Source organism: Malurus melanocephalus, unplaced genomic scaffold (assembly GCF_030028575.1).
Source record: "Malurus melanocephalus ecotype Western Australia unplaced genomic scaffold, MMel_1.1 scaffold_462, whole genome shotgun sequence".
NCBI classification, from domain to species: Eukaryota; Metazoa; Chordata; class Aves; order Passeriformes; family Maluridae; genus Malurus; species Malurus melanocephalus.
In genome coordinates, this window is record NW_026623694.1 from 418,690 (window position 1) to 433,557 (window position 14,868).

Sequence of the window (14,868 nt, forward strand, 5' to 3'; positions counted from 1 at the left end):
TAGCAAAGGAAACTATATTTTACCACGCCTGTGGCAARACCAACCTGTAATTTTTGCAGCCTTTTCCTCTTGATTCACTCTGTTTTCTTCATCTTCCTCATTGTCTTCTTCAAAATCATCTAGGTTACCAATATCAGCTTGTTTCATACTCATCARACTAGCCAGGCTTTGCATGTCTTCATCCCTAAATAACAAATGTTATACCATTAAAATGAAGCTCATTAATACCACATCTGATATWACTGCATTCTTTAAAATTCTTTCAATATTTTGATGTTTTCTTCAGGGAGGTCTATGATCTCAGATCTGATCTTGAATATAGTGCAAGAACAAAATGAATACATTAATAAATATACATCAATTTCTGAAGAGCAAGTTTTCAATTAACAAAATTGKAAAGGGTAAAAAATACTGCTTTGCATTAAGAGTTTACTTAATAACTGCTTCCTAAAGTTTTARATCAGCCCAGAAAGACTGGTAAATGTTTTGGTTAAAGTGAAAATGCTTGGCCAGACCTACTGTCCACATGCTGCATGCAATACCTGTCACTACATTCATTTATAAATCCTGCTGCTSTTACAGAAATTAAAATCCCTTTCCTAAATACCTGAAATAATTAAAAAGATAAAAAAGGTTAGTAAGGCAGTGACTATTTACACATAATAGAAACAATTGATTTCACAAAGAGCAGCTTTTTTCAGGTCCCTTCTTCATGGCACTTGGAGCACTGTTAGTGATTTACAATCTACCTGATTTACAGTCTTCAGTCTGAAACCTTTCAGTTTCCATGGGAAGAAGGTACATGCAAACCTAAACAAATCAATTTTTACAAATTGCGGCCTCAAAACCCACTAAGAACATAGTACARCTATTTGCTCTATAGTTCATGGATGCTGGTTGTTCCAAAAAAGTGAAAGAGCTTGTCAGCTACTGACTTCTTCCATTCTCATTTTCAGCTGCCTTTTATCCATGCTAAATCACAGTTATATACTTCAAAATATCATTCTTATATGGTATAKCAAGATGTGGTTCACAACAGGTTATTCAGAGAGAGAAAACAGTAATAGTAATTAATATTAATTAACAGTAATTAATGTATCATTGGCTTTCAAAGCATGCAGATAAAAAGCTTTTTTTGTGTCAAAATGTTTTAATATGGCAGCCTGAAAAGCTGTTCATGCAACGTTTTTTGGACACTTGTATTGCAGTGGGCAATGTCTACAAATGCATTCAGAATAGTGAAGAACAGAGGAGGTAGAACAACCATTAGAGCAGTAGTTTTCACATTCACTTCTTTTTGTTGTGCMATTCTCACACTGAAATACTCTAGAGACAGAAAGGAAAAATAAAACTGTCCCAGCTGAAACCACGAGTGTGATAAATGACCCATTCTCCAGCCACATGAAGATGTCAATATTCAACTTCTGGAATCTGACAGAAATTGCAGGAGAGGTTATTTTTTATTTTATTATTATTATTATTATTATTGCATCTGCAAAAATAATCTGTGTCCTCTGCCCATTGAAAGGCCATCGAAATAAGGGACAGAACCAAGTGGGTGAGTGAAGGGAATGGCAATCAGTGCCCAAGAGAGCTCTTTCCATAGGATGTTCTTGTGCTCAACCCAAAATCTYACATCTTACATTGGCTTTGTCCTCAGTGCATTCTTTGTGAGAAATCAGTGGGTTCCCTTGAAGTGTGCCAAGGGTATTGTTGGGTGAACACACACATGCACATAAACATACACCCCTGCTGATTTCAGACCTGCAGGGACTTTTAAGCTGTTGTTATTTAAAATGTCTGCAGGAGCAGAGCACAAGCCATTTGTCTCTGAAGAACACAAGGCTGAAATCAGAGTAAGAAAGAACTTTTACTCAGTCAAGAAACCAAGTATGGCAGGAATGATAGGTATGCTGAAGGACACTCTCAAATTCCACCTTTCTATACAGAGAGAGCTCTTTATGCAAAGAATTCTTTGAAAAGCAACACAAAGCAGGCTATCTGGTTTTTAAAAACCCCCAACAAACAACAAACTTACGTGGCTTTTCCTTCCCTCAGGAAAATACAAGATAAGGAGAACTGTAGCGTGGCAGATACCACCTTCTTAGACAGAGGCTTGAATTTTAACCTGACATCTGTCTGTGTAGGCATGGGGCTGGCATATTGCTTCATGTTGATGCTGCTGGTGGCAAGTGCTTTTCTACGGCCAGAAGGAGATTCCTGAAAGCAAAACAAAACCAATGGAAAAGATGCTGTTACACTAAAACCTGCATGTGCACAAAAAAAAAAAAAAAAAAGAACACTTATTAAATCTGTATTTTTAAATCAGTATGGCCCTGTTAAGAGACAGAAAACCATTCCTTAAACTACATCAGTCACTAATGGTGGTTCATTTTTTAATACTTTCTTAGTGCAATTGGGAATAAAATTATTGTCCATTGTGATAAGTGGTGCTCCACAGGAGATCTAAGATGTCTTTAATGGCTTGAGCTCGAAGCACATCCACAGCACACATCCAGGTAAACAGCTGGGAATATATTTCTATTTCTTCTCASAGCAAATTTGACTCACTTTGTCCAAATTTGTGAGAGTTTTGGACTAGAACTTCCAACCTATAGAAGACACAGGTTTCAACTATGCATGTATGAGGTAATCTAGTTTGTGYTCCATGCTCATATATAATACCTGGATATTTTTCAGAGCAGTGGTTCTTCTCATTAGGGTTGTACATGCTGTTGTACTGAAATTAAAGCTGACAGTATTTCCAAAAATACTGATAAAAATTTAGCAAGGAAAACAAAAGGAGCAAAACAGAGGAAGATAAAAGTCAAATTTTTATCTGAAAAGCCTACGTTTTATTTCAAATAAAAGTGTTGCTCATGGTTTGGCAATTCAGACTAATTAATCTAAAATGCATCTAAGAATCTACTCTCTTGTTCTATCTAATATCAGTATCAGCAGGAAAGGAATGATTATATGTMATAAAGCTCCAGTAACAAAAAATAGAACAAGAAAGCCCTGCTATTCATTCTTTTGAAAAATGTCCTCACAATAAGACCACATTTTACTGCAGTTGACAATTTGTGTTGAATAAAGAATACTAATTCAATCAAAACATTCAAGCCTCCCTTTTCAGAGTACTTGACATTTCTGCCCAGTAGAATAAGTCAGAATGTAATGTGTCATCCCCAAAGAATACCTTGTTTAAAAAACTAGCCTTATCTGACAGATTATGCACAGCAATATTATACAGAACTATTAGTGCATGTAGATACCTTATGAATGAATTTCAAAAATGCATCAAACACTTGAGAAGGATTTAGGCCCTCTCAGAAGAAATACTTAAGAATATGCAAATGGTCTCAGCTGAATCAAGTTGAACAGATGCGACTCTCACAAACAATACGAGTGCTCTTTCCCCTGCTGCAGTTGTCAATCACAGAGCAAGATTAAGGTCCRAGGTTCTGACAATGTGGAAAATGGAAAGCACGATCGGGGAGTTTCAATTATGACACAGATATGAACAACAATCATCTGTTATCATAGCCTACCTTTAGAATAACCAACATTACAACTCCTTACACCCAACACAAGGTTTACTGCAGCTCTTCTACAAGCATCAACACCCAACAGGATCTTGGACAACTCCTCTTGGAAGATTCTGAATAGCTGATGTTGATTTTAGCAAGATCAACAGCTTTTAGAATAAATCATCAATGTGGGTGCTTGCTTGCAGCCTTGCAGAGGAATCACTGCTCAGCCATACCATGCCTGTGCTCCCATCAGTTTGACTGAAAATCACTYCTCAGCAGGTGTGAACATCCCCAATTCAGCAAAGATCTGGATTTATTTCYTTGTGCAGCTACAAACTTCAGTACTGGTCACCTGTTATAAACACCCAATGCACAGACCTCCCACAGGGTCCCTCATGGGGACACCAAAATGCTTCAGTGACTCCCAAAAACAGGGATATCTGGGGGCAGAGCTACTTTCTCTTGTTACAAACACACCATCTTATCTGATAAATCATGTGCATGCTGTTTTTAGCAAGGTGATTCTGCTCTCAAAAGTCAAAGCAAACAAGATAAGCCAACCCAATTTCCAACTCAATGGAAATGATTCTGAATTATTAAATGATTAAAGTTGCAAGCATGCAAAAATTGGACACGGATATCAAGGCAGCAGGATTTTGAAATGATGTGAAATTACATTTTCACTTAGTATCTACTTATTGTACAAATGATCATCTTGTCATTTGCAGCTTCAGATTATCTGGATCAGAGAGTCAATGAGAGACATGAATAAGGAAGAGGCAAAGCACTCCCAGTGAAGATGATCATCAGCAATTCCTTATGAAATCTTCTGGAGTTAGCTGATGTAGAGGGAAAGGGAGACAGGAATGCTGGCAGATGTGTGCCAGGACAAAGGGAAGAAGCCAGCCATGAGCAAGAAGATTTTCCTGTCACTACAGATCCTGATGTGCTGTGAAGAATAAAACACACTTGGCAATCAAGTTCAATCTTCCTAAGGAATTAATTAATTTAATAATATTTTTGTGGGCCAAAGATAGAAGTTGACTTTCCAACAGCCAACAAAAATCCAAATTTGTAAGTTTATCATTAAAAAAAGACCCAACTAAAATCCCAAAAGCCTAATAAAAAATAGATAATCCCTGATCTTTAAAGTCTTATTTTGGTTCACATGCAAGTTTAAGTACATCCTCCCACCCTCCCAGAAAGTGAAGTGTGTTAAAAGTGTTGCAAYGTTTTCTCCTTTTAAGCTTTACAGCTTTGGCCTTGCATGGTTTTAGCTGTGTAAGCAGAGAGGGAAAGCTCTCTGCACCTGAAAGGAATATTCTCAAAATGCTTAGGTCCATGACTGATTTCACAATGGATTATATTTTCTATTCTGATACACAATCAACTTCTAAAAAATTTAAGTGTCAGAGCATGCTAATAACCACTTCTTACAAAGATTGTAGCATTTTCTTCAAAAGAATCTACATGCTTCCTATAATACAATCTGAGTTACTCCAGAACCACAGAGAAATTTTCTTGCAGAAGAATAAATAATTCTTAAACTAGCAGAGACAAAATAATCCAAGAGTGGAGTAGACAGAAAACCTATAAGCAGAGTAGACAGAAACAGCTGAGCAGTAGGCTGGAATGAGTTATTCCCAAGAGAAGCCCACTCTGGTAGGATACAGAATAAATAACAACCATTTAATAGTAAAAGTCTGATCTGGTGTCACTTGTGTTTTATGAGCACGTGAAGTTTTGTGGAAAGTAAAGCAGGAATCCCAATGCAAATGTTTTAATTGCTCRACTTCTCTGCTTTTGCCTATATAATCAAAGTTTAAAATGTGTAAGGCTCTGCTGTGCCTCCAGGTATTTTACACACACCCGTTTTGTGAAAGGGTGGCATGAAAAGTCCATTTTGAAGTCACAAGAGGGAAACAACCCAATGCAATAATAAAGAGAGGTGACAAAATACAACACTTAGCTGTGAAGATGGAGCACATTCTGTAAGAAAAGATTTGGAAGCATTTTAGTTTTAAGAAAGGCAATGCATTATGGAAATAAAATCAGCTATGATATCAGAATGTCACAGAAAGATGAAAGATAACATAMAATAACATACAATAAAATACAAATACCTCTATGTTATTTTCCAGCTCAAACATCCTACTGAAATTGAGAATGGGCACTGCACGACTCAGCAGAATATGGAGAGAACTGGTTAAAAACCATTTTTTGTTGTTTCATGTTTGTTACTGTATAGTTCTATCAAGTGAAGCAGCATATTAGGGGGAAAAAAAGTGCCATTCTTCTAGAAATCATTAATAAATGATTGAAAATATAACTACTTGGTGTGTTAGCAGAAACYACAGCTAAGATCAGAAACAATCTCCTTGTAGAACAGAATAATGGCAGTGCTGGATCAACTAAAGGCTCTGAGAAACTTCTCTATTATTTTAAAAGCACATTTTTTGCAAACTGATCATTATAATTCATTTAAGAWGAGCAAAACCCACACATAAACACACAGCAATATTTCTCCATTATCCCCTTCTATGCTGGGCAATTTTTGCTTTTGTGTTCTACACTTTTCTCTCACAAGCAGCTTCACTCCCCATGACAGTCTCTCCTCCTCCTACTCCCCAYAGCCCCTGAAATGCCTCAAACATATACTATATTTTGGGTAAAATATTTTGGGCATYWCATCAGGTTGGTTCATCAAGCAGCAGGATGAAGCATGTGGCTCTGCACTATGCCCTCTGCATGGTTGATATTTGTGCATGCCAGTATTTCAGGAAAAAATACACCAAATTATTAAAAATCGGGAATAAGAAGCGCTCAAAGCAAGCAAAACAAAAAATAATACAAAAAACAGAAAGACTTCCTAATACCCTAGAGTATTTTGATTTCTGAATTCAGACAAAGAAATATGTAGAGCAAGAGATACTAAGTAAATCAATGAAAGTTGCATTCCTATTTTGTACAGAAGAATATTGGTAATAATGAACTCGGGTAGTTCCCAACTTCTAACCAYGCTGTTTGTGTTTGCACAGACTTCAAAAACATTGTCACCACTGCTGCCATCAGAAAGACAAATTCCAGTCAATCTGAAGCCACAGGAATCACAAGCTGGGAKTGCAGGGCCAGGCTCAGTCCTCGCACTTGGCTGTGCCAAAGCCTGGGGACCTACAGCACACACAGACAGACACAGACTGCAAACGGGGTTTCAAAAAGCCATGGTTGGTTTTCAAAGGAGCAGTCCTCAATACCATCCCTCCCCAGCATTTTAAGTTACTCCCACAAACACTCAAATGAGCATCATATTGCAAATTTTGGGGCTAGAAAAGGGAAAATGAACAYTGGCCAAACAGCAATCAGTTCAGATGAAGCCAATGAAGCTGCATTTACTGTCACAGATACAGGGCCAGACCCATTTATCACACAAATTTCTTTTCAGTAATGCAACCATGCATTATTCTCCACCACAACAYTCCTGACTCTGAGCAGTGTCAGGCATCCCAAAACTTATTATACAGAAAGAGCCACCCTTCCACAAATATCTGCCTGGCATTAAGGATTCCCACAGCCTGATCTCCTTCTACAAGGATAACGTGGAGTAATGCTATGTACCATGAGCCTTGTCTAGGAATCATCCCCATCTTTCCCTACTAAAGTGGTCCTTTCACGGCAAACAGGACCCAAATACTCCAATACTAAGACCAGAGAGCCTGGACCAAGCTATAAAMCAARYATTTTTACYTGGAARATGATGATGACTGATGACAGACACRTCACACTATTTATTAAACAGTGCCCAACTCTGCTCCAAAGGGAGCAAGCCAAAAGATTAACACCTTCACATGAAAGGTCTGAACTCAGACTCTTCATTTATAGRAGAGACAAATAATGCTGTAATATGWATTTCATGCAGTTTTCTCTCCTTAAAAAAATATTTTTATTGACCTGTAATTACTGACTGATAAGTGTTCTTCAAGGTTAATACAAGAGGTGCAAATAAATAAAAGAGCTTTGTATTTTCTGCTAAACTGCCTCCAAGCTTCTAGAGTTACACTGAATCAAAACATTGGCTGGGTTTTGTTCATGGGGTATATTCCTCTGGGTTATTTGGGCTGGGGAAAGAGTTCCCCCAGAGAAATCAGCAGGATGTGTTTTACCTCTGCACACCTGAACTCAGCTTTCCTACAGAGCTGTGACCCCRCTGTGCTGGCTGTAACCCCCAAGGCTCCAGTGCCTTCCTTTCCATACTGAGAAATAACATTTCCATTCAGCAGAAACCAGATCCAAAAGTACTGAAGTTCTTGATTATTTAGGTAGCAAATGGTCCCTCTTCAGTAGAAATATATTAAGTAATTTGTGAGAAATGTACAGAAATTATCTGAAAAAGACCTAGGAAGGGAAGACAATAAGTTTCCTAACTGGATATTRTTTCATCAAAAGAACACTAATTTTTATTTTCTTTCTCACAGACAAGGAAAATGTACATCATAATATTTTTAGGGGCTGCCTTTTCACCTTTTACAAAAGCAAACAGTAAAAAGCCAACAAAGATATGCAGACTTTAAGGAGGAGCAAACTCTGGCAGCAAATAATTGACAAAGCAATTTGTCTAGCTCTAAAAACTCATGGAGAGAAACAGTGAGTTTTGCTCTCCTTTGGCTTCAGAATGAAATGGAGCCTTTTTTTTGGAGGACAGCTGTCCCCTGACACAAAACCCACTGCCCCTGCAGCCCCCAGGCACAGCAGAGAGGAGCTGGAAGGTTCTCCCTCTCCAGTGTGGGATTCCAGCCCTGAGCCACACACACCATCCTGCTCCGATGGAAAGATCACTGCTTCACCAGCAGAGCAAAATGGATCACTACAGAATTTAATTTGGGAGAGTATACAGCAATTAAATGCTAAAATAGACAAGCTACAGGGAGCTCTCTCAACTGGAGAGAGTAAATTAGAAACTATGTCAGTTAAAATAATTTAGACAGGCGGATGGGAGATTTGGAGGACCGAATGAAGGCAGCACAATCTCTGCTGAATACTTGTTTAAAAGCATATAATGGTTTAAGGTATCCAGAGCATTATTAACAATTATGATGCATTTGAATGGAGATTTTAAAGTTTAAAAAATTCTGCACGTATCAGAAAGGTTGCAGCCCTAGACACGAGGCTAGGAAAGAAACAAAGTATTTTTAAACATAGAAAACAGCTACCCTTAATTATATATATATGTATTTGTTATACCTTGCCCTTATCAAAACCAAAGCTCTTGTACCAAACTATTTATCATACCGGTCATATCTTAAGTTTAAGCTCAAAACCACCAACAGGATGGTTTTAATAGCACATCCAGATTGATGAATCATTATATTGCACACACCATACATTGTCTCTTACTTAGCACAAGCAAAGATAATAATTTCAGTAAGCAAAGAGAAAACACTACATACATACTACGACAGCTACTGTCATCTTATGAGATCTCCATGCCATGAGATTTCACTGGCACCCCAAGAGACTGAGGTATGCAGTGAAAGGTTCTTTCTGACCAAAATCATACCCGTGGGTGCGCTCAACTGACCTGAAGTAGGTAACAACAAACCATTCATCCCCACAGGCTAATCCTCTGCATTCACAGACCCTGGAAATCTCCAATGATTAACATCAGACAGGAAGTTTAGAAGGAAACAATACCTGATAAATTGAGGTAATTCATCTACACCATGCAGAATAACACCAAGAAAATYAGCAGCTCACAGCTCCACATTTTTTCACATATTGACTAAAGGGACTCACAGACTTGAGTTTTGTTTTAAAATAATRAGCAATATCTGTTATAAAATTTACTTTTAAGCTCACCTACCAGTGCCTGGCACTTCAGCTCTACTTTGCCTGACAGGAAGCCTTCATTGTTATGATTCTCTGTGTGCAGAGCTCTCCTATGAAAATAGCCACACAAGAGAGATGTCCACCCAGTGTCCCCTAACAGAAGTCAGTCTTTAAATTTTAAAAATACTTTGTTTTGTTTTCAAGTGTAAACTAGTTGCCTACTTATTGTTGGTTTCAGATGTGAAAAGCCCTTCTGTTGATAACAGCTTCTCTTCTTTTTCCATTCCAGTTCTCTAAATTTCCTAAATTTGGTGTCCCTTCAAGACAAATACCCAGAATTTTTGATGTGAAAAAGGTGATTTTGAAATAATACCTCTGAATTCAAAATAATATTCAAAACAATTATTGAAAGGTTCACAGTTTTTGTACTTCAGGCCATACCTACCTGCAAGCCTTGTCCTGAGGAAACAAATTCCATGCAGGAAGGACTATGTGATACAGACCCCAGAATTAACTCTTGATTATTTAAACAAACTTGCAAAGGCAAGCACATGATTCAGCTTCTTTGTAACCTCCAACAAGGAAGCAAATTTGAGGTAAAATTCCTTGAGGAAGACACAAGCTGAAAAGATTAACTGCTCCAACAACCTCACATACTTTCATTCATCYTTCCAGAGAAAGAATTAATCATTTAGCATAGATAAAAGCTGTTAAAATGGGGTTTGTGAAATACCAGTGTATCATCAACCAGTTGTTACCATCTAAGGACAACTTCCACAGAAGGAATGCACAGTGTTAAATGACACAGTTTGCAAGGCTTATGGCAGAGAAAAACTTGCGACAGCATCAGCGGAAGATATTATGACTATTACATTTTATTTTTTTTTGTACTAAAGTCGAACCTTAACTGCAAAAGCCCAGAACAAAAGGCTGAATGGTTTGTAATGCCCAATGAGCAGTGATGTTCACACCATGAATATTCTCCTGGGTAAAACCAGTCTCCAGGTCAAATTCCTGATCATTTTGGTAACATCTTAGGTTTAGGCCAAAAGGCCACTTCAAAAAAGACACCACAAMGTTACTCAAAGTGAGTATGTCAGTAATATTATTGCAGCATGAATGTATCTCCATTATCAAATTCATGACTATGCTTTTTTTATTCCCTTGCATCTTGCTCACAGCTTCACAGCACGTGCCAAAAGCACCASAATCCATAACAACAGCAGGATACAACAATTGGAAAAGTCACTTGAAACACAGAGAAATTGCTGGTCCTGCTCTTCCCTCTCCCTGTACATCCCACTGCCACCAAAGGGACACACAGCAAGGCCTGAGGCTGAGACACTCATCCCAACATCTGCTCTGGAAGAGCTGGATTTCCAAGGAAGGATCTCAATCCCAACAAACAGTTCTCTTGCCCATGCCACTTTATTACTATTTCTATTATCCCAACATTCAGCTCTGTATCAGGGGCAAAAATCCAGTGATACAGCTTTAATATTCAAGTCTCCTCCCAGCTGTTATGTCAGAGCACTGTGGCTGGCAGGGGATGGTTCCTGTGAGATCAGGAGGGAGAAAARCCCCAGGATTTGTGGATCTCACCAGTGCCATCCTGCTGATAGATGGGTCAAGCCAATGCAGGCAGAAGAAGCAGGGGGCAAAGAGTGGGAATACAACCAGGGCAAAAAGGGAGGCAGCTGAAAATTCCCATCTGTGTGAAGCTGGAGTAGGGACGTGCTCACACATGTCAGACCCAGCTGTCACACCCAGAGCACACAGTTGTGTGGTTATTTATTTATATCTGTGTTTATAAACAATGCAGTGTACATTTTAACTGCAAGGATAAACACAAAGCAAACCAAAATGCATCTCAGCAATAAACATCAACCTCAGGTTTTTGGAAGCCCATCCCTCCCTCCCTCCAAATTTGTTTCAATCAGGGAAATAGCTAAATGGATTTCTTCTAACTTTGTACTTAAAGTAAAATTCACCTCAAGGCTGACAAGCATAAAAAATTTCAGTCGAATGGGTGATTTTTTTTTTTTTTTGTTAAAGCTGCAATAGCCTGAAAACAGGGGCTTGTAATGAAGCTGCCCCATCAACCATAACCACACTGTCACTAGAGCAACACAATCATATTGCCTGTGCAAAGAAGCAATGCATTTAACATTTTCTTCACTGTGTATTATCTATTAGCTGAGTTTGTCACAGAGATATGTGGCAGTTCCCTGCAATAYTTATGAATATATGGCAAGGCATACAAGAATCCATCTATGTCTGCTTCAGCACAGGTATGCCTTGCTACATTTTGGCAAACAACTTAAAAACTCACCCTTCTCTTATCTTAGGTTTCTRTTAAATACTGTTACTATCAAGAAATAGAAGTCATCCCAGGCAAACATCTCAGATCTTCCCATTGCTATTCTCTATTACTAATGCACATTACATGTTCAATTCTCCCTTGCTGTTCCTATGAAAAAGGTCTTGTCAAAAACAGATTTCATTTTTTCTGTGTATGCACAAATTAGTTATGGATGATTAACAAAGCATTCATTCTTTTATTTGCTTTGGCTGAGACTTGATCTGTGTTACATTCATGTGAGGGAAGCACTCAATTTTACGTTGATTAAATATGAAACACTGCACTCTTGATAAAAAGAGTTGTATTCAGAGCTGCATATTATACTGACAAAAGATGCATGTTCTTGGGCTAATAGTTTCTTAAACAAGTTTTTCCAGATTTTTAATTGCAAAAAACTTGATAGTTTTTTCCCCCCTTCTCACTAGGCAGTRAGAGCTTTGTGTCCCAAAGCAATCTGGTGCAGTCTCAACAAACAACAATAAGTATTGCAGATTGAATATAATAAAAAGGAATTTACAASTTCTGCCCCACAATTTGATTACTTTAAAACATAACTTGCATTATACAACTTTTTTTAAAAAAGACTGCAAAGGTTAAGCAGAATTGAGAACCAATCATAATTACAGAATTTGTCTTTTATTACATCAAAAATTCAACAAATATAAAGAGGTATTGGAGAAGTCTTGTGGACACTTACAGCCAGTCRTAACTGAGAACTTAGCCCTGATCTGCTGTCAGTGACTCCAGCTATCACAGGATAATATGTGCATAAATGTCCTCAGCAAGGCCCATAAATTCTCCATGTCCATTAAACACAGTGACAGAGCRACACCAAAAAGGATGCACCTCGGTTCAGGATCATATGGAAGTGCAAGCCTAACTTTAAGTACACAATCTGCTTGTAATTAAATCAAGTTAAAGAAATCCRTGTGATTAAGCACCTTGTTAAATTTGGGAACAAATTATTAGCCCTTATAAACCCGGAGATTCTATCTTGGGGTTTACAGCACATGAAAACAAACACGAGCACACCGACATGCAGAGCATTAGGATGCTTTTGCAACAGGGGATTTATTTTTAGTGTAACTACACAGAGTAAATGCAGCTCTTTACTCAGGGTAGGAGGAGGTCTGGCCACACTTTCATTCGTTTCTAAACTTCCAGYAGCTGATGGTCTTATAAAACCTTTGCTAATGTTTCTGTGTCACAAAAACAAAACGATTCAGGATTTTCCTTACACATCACCAAAATGAARGCATGAATTTAGGGTTTTCATTTCACTGCCAAGGAAACAGAGTCATACCACAGCATGAGGCCACAAACAGCCCAAAGTAAATTTGGCTTAGAAAGAATGGCTGGTGCTCCATATGGAAGAAGGTGATTTCTTGGGGTGCCCATGAAATATCAGTGAAGAGCAGGGAGGACGGAGCAAGAAATCMTCTGCTCTGACAGCAGCACACTGARAAGGGCTCAGCCATCACGTGTGGTTGCATTTTTGTGCAGTTTGTGTGGAGATTTACTCTTCCTGTTCCAGCCTGTGTGAACTCAGCTCCYTGTCCTTGCAGAGAGAGGATGGGTGAGCTGAGACAAAGAGATTTTTTTTTTCCAAGGAACTCCAAAAAGATTTTTTTTTTCTTTGCTTCAGGTCACATAAGAACACACAATAGGACAAAGCAATAAATGCTCACATGCACTTTCTTGTCTTTATTTCCATTCTCTGGAACGAGGCCAGAGACATCTAAGTAGTGCACTCTGTTCTCTTCCACTCCCTCACAGAAATTATGGACTCTCCTTTGCAGCCAATTTCCTCCTCCTTCTCTGTCTGGGTCCAAGCTCCAACCACCACAAAACAATGTTCCCCTGTTTCTCTCCAGGGCCCATTCTCCAGTAAAACCTTTAARGCTTTACTTTTGCAGATCCAGGATGAAAACCTGTTCTTTCTGCTTCCATTCTGGGAAAATTCCACTCTCTCCCCACTTTGCATATGAACCCGGCTGCACTCGTTCCCTTCAGGTTCAGCCCCTCCATGGTGCTGAGGGTGTTGGGACATCAGCAGCYCTGCTCAAACCAACCTGACACAGTCAGAGAGTTGCCTTGAAAAACAAAAAATGTTTCATGGCACAGGCTCTTCCCAATCTAAGCCTGAAACTTGAAACTGGGCAATGGCAAGTCAGAGAGCAGGTATGTTAAATGGTATATTGTATATTATACATATATATATTATACCACTTCCCACTTTTTAAAAATATCTAAATTCATTATTATTAGACTTGCACCATTTATCACTCATTAAGTGCTACAAAGTAAATAACAGCTTCCATTAATCAGTTTTTACACATTCTTTTAGAAGATTTTATTCTCCACATGCCAGCTACCCCATGAACACTCCTGGAGTGTCACAGGCACAAGCATTGTCAACGTTTCTAAAGCTCCCCCAAAACAAGTTCACATGTGTACAAAAAGCAAAGATGTTGCTGATAGTTTGTTTATTAATATATCATGTTGCCATCTAAAATATAAGAATAAATTAATAGTTACAAATTATCTTGAAAGAAAGTATTTCTTCTCTACTTTTTGACGGTGAAGTTAACCTAACTTATGGATTTGAAAAAAATCTCAATGTTAATTAACTTAATATTTGATCCATCCACGGAATATAAAAATACTCCACAATGAAAGCAAACTTAAAAAAACAAAACTAAAACAATACCCACGAAACATAAGCAGACCTAATCTCATAATTATTGTTACATAGAAGCACTTATGAAACACATGCATTAATCAATTATCAGAAAGTAGTGCTCCAGTCCCAGGTAATCAGCAACAGCACTCGTATAATATTACAGGGAGCCTGATGTTTTGGCAAAACCAGAGCAGGAAAAATGAAACTAAAAGGCATATTGTACATGTGACCTACAGGACTGGGATTATTACCTCTAAGCTTATTAAGAGTAAAAGCTGTCAGTCGGACCACCCCACAASYGGGGAGGAAAACTGAGATTACTCAGCAGCAAGAGGCATGAAAAGGAGAYGTGTCTTCTCGGAATGGACGGAGGCAGAGAGTGAACCACAGCCCTGCTCCAGCTATCTGAGCAGTAATTGGCTCACAGGAGCGACTGCCACGTTAAGGCATTATCATTATCTAGCTCA

General features: G+C 38.3%; 1 protein-coding gene across 9 annotated transcripts in view; it reads right to left on the reverse strand.

Annotated features, from left to right (window-relative positions):
* EHBP1 (EH domain binding protein 1) overlaps window positions 1-14,868 on the reverse strand; it is a 196,459-nt gene that overhangs the window by 121,801 nt on the left and 59,790 nt on the right. For all 9 annotated transcript variants that reach the window (XM_057380587.1, XM_057380582.1, XM_057380586.1 and 6 more), the window contains exons 6-7: window positions 2,039-2,220; window positions 45-184 (exon numbers count right to left, since the gene is read on the reverse strand). In XM_057380587.1, coding sequence (XP_057236570.1) covers window positions 45-184; window positions 2,039-2,220 — 322 coding nt within the window. The remainder of the gene's footprint in view (window positions 1-44; window positions 185-2,038; window positions 2,221-14,868) is intronic.